Here is a 1,452-nt window from a genome sequence, read left to right on the forward strand (position 1 = left end):
ACCTCTGCTTTGTTGGGCGTGTGTCCTGAAGTCATCCAGTGACATTTTATTATATCTGGACTAGCTGGACATTTATGTAGCAACATGAGCTGCATTGTTGTCCACAAGATTTTAAAAGCGTGTTGCACTGGGTGACTTCGTCCTTTATTACCATGAAAAAATAAACACACACACAGCTTATTTTGACTCAATCCCACACACACCGTTCTGCTACCCCAAAGGCTCTTGAGCACAGGGTACAGACTAGGGAAGCTAATTTAAAGTTGTTTTTATTGTGAAGCACACACTAGCAAGTTACATAGCAGTGAAGAAATGGAATAGAATAGAAAGCCTTTATTGTCATTATACACTAGTGCATTGCCTGTGCAACGAGATTGAAGCAACCCCTTTACAGTGTCAACACGGATATAAAAATACAAAATGTAAGAATTTAAAATGTAAGTAGTGCAGAAGAAGAAAAAAGAAAAAAAGAGGGGGGGAACGTGGTGCACAGTTCCTATATACATATATAAAATAGTAATAAAGATAAAGGGTTTGCCAAGTCTTCCATATGTAGTATCCCAGTAGATTGATTGGCTGTAACTGTCCTCTTGGTTTGTCTTACTCAGACTGCTGAAGTTACAATCAGAGAATCTTGTGTGGTGTATTTTTGCCCCCAACGAGGACAGGTTTTTTGTCCCCTATCTCATCCATTGGCATCTCTTTAGGACTCTTCGTGGCCAGTATGAACTAGAGGAATAATCAGTGTTTATATGGTCACCTGACTATAGACCAATTAAAGCCTTGGACTCACCCAGCGATGTAAAAGCAGGCACTTCTATTGGCAATCAGGTCCCACATGAGCTCAGCGTTGTCCCTCACACGGTGCTGCACATACACTTTCTCCTCCTGGAATACAGAAACGTTTCATAATTAGCCACGAGTTGAAATACTTACCATCTTCTCTGATAGAATAATAATACAAATAAATAATAATTGCTCTTTCAAAATGTCCTTTCCGGGACAAAATGTCTGTTTTTGTTTTGGCGTGTGTGTAGTTGTTAATGGCCCATTTCCAGCCGGGTCGCCAGACATGAAACGCAAACACGCAAAAAACAACGAGCCACAGCCTCGGGGGTCTCCTCTCGAAAACTGTGCGGTGAATTTGTGACAGAAGCGGCGTACGGACGAAACATATATTCAGAATCATAAAACATGTTTCCCTTTCTAAACCACATTTGACTCTAAATGTGGCGCAGCTTTAACGGTTTCATGTCACGTCCACAGCTTCCCTTAAATAGTCAGCTTTTTAAAATCTGTTTTTTATTTAAAAGTACAAATACGAAAAAGGAGTGACTGAACGAGGATGGGATAATGGACAACAACTTGCAGAAACCCCCAAACCCCCCCCCCTTAAATGGCCAAAAGGAAAACAAATTAAATCTTGTATACACTGTGGCAGCTTGCAGGGAG

At 40.8% G+C, this 1,452-nt stretch overlaps 1 protein-coding gene across 2 annotated transcripts in view; it reads right to left on the minus strand.

Moving 5' to 3' along the window:
* The window catches only part of ndor1 (NADPH dependent diflavin oxidoreductase 1), a 17,964-nt gene that overhangs the window by 1,017 nt on the left and 15,495 nt on the right, over positions 1 to 1,452 (minus strand). For both annotated transcript variants that reach the window (XM_034896227.1, XM_034896226.1), the window contains exon 14: positions 794 to 888. In XM_034896227.1, coding sequence (XP_034752118.1) covers positions 794 to 888 — 95 coding nt within the window. The remainder of the gene's footprint in view (positions 1 to 793; positions 889 to 1,452) is intronic.

Source organism: Etheostoma cragini, chromosome 16 (genome assembly GCF_013103735.1).
Source record: "Etheostoma cragini isolate CJK2018 chromosome 16, CSU_Ecrag_1.0, whole genome shotgun sequence".
Classification (NCBI taxonomy): domain Eukaryota; kingdom Metazoa; phylum Chordata; class Actinopteri; order Perciformes; family Percidae; genus Etheostoma; species Etheostoma cragini.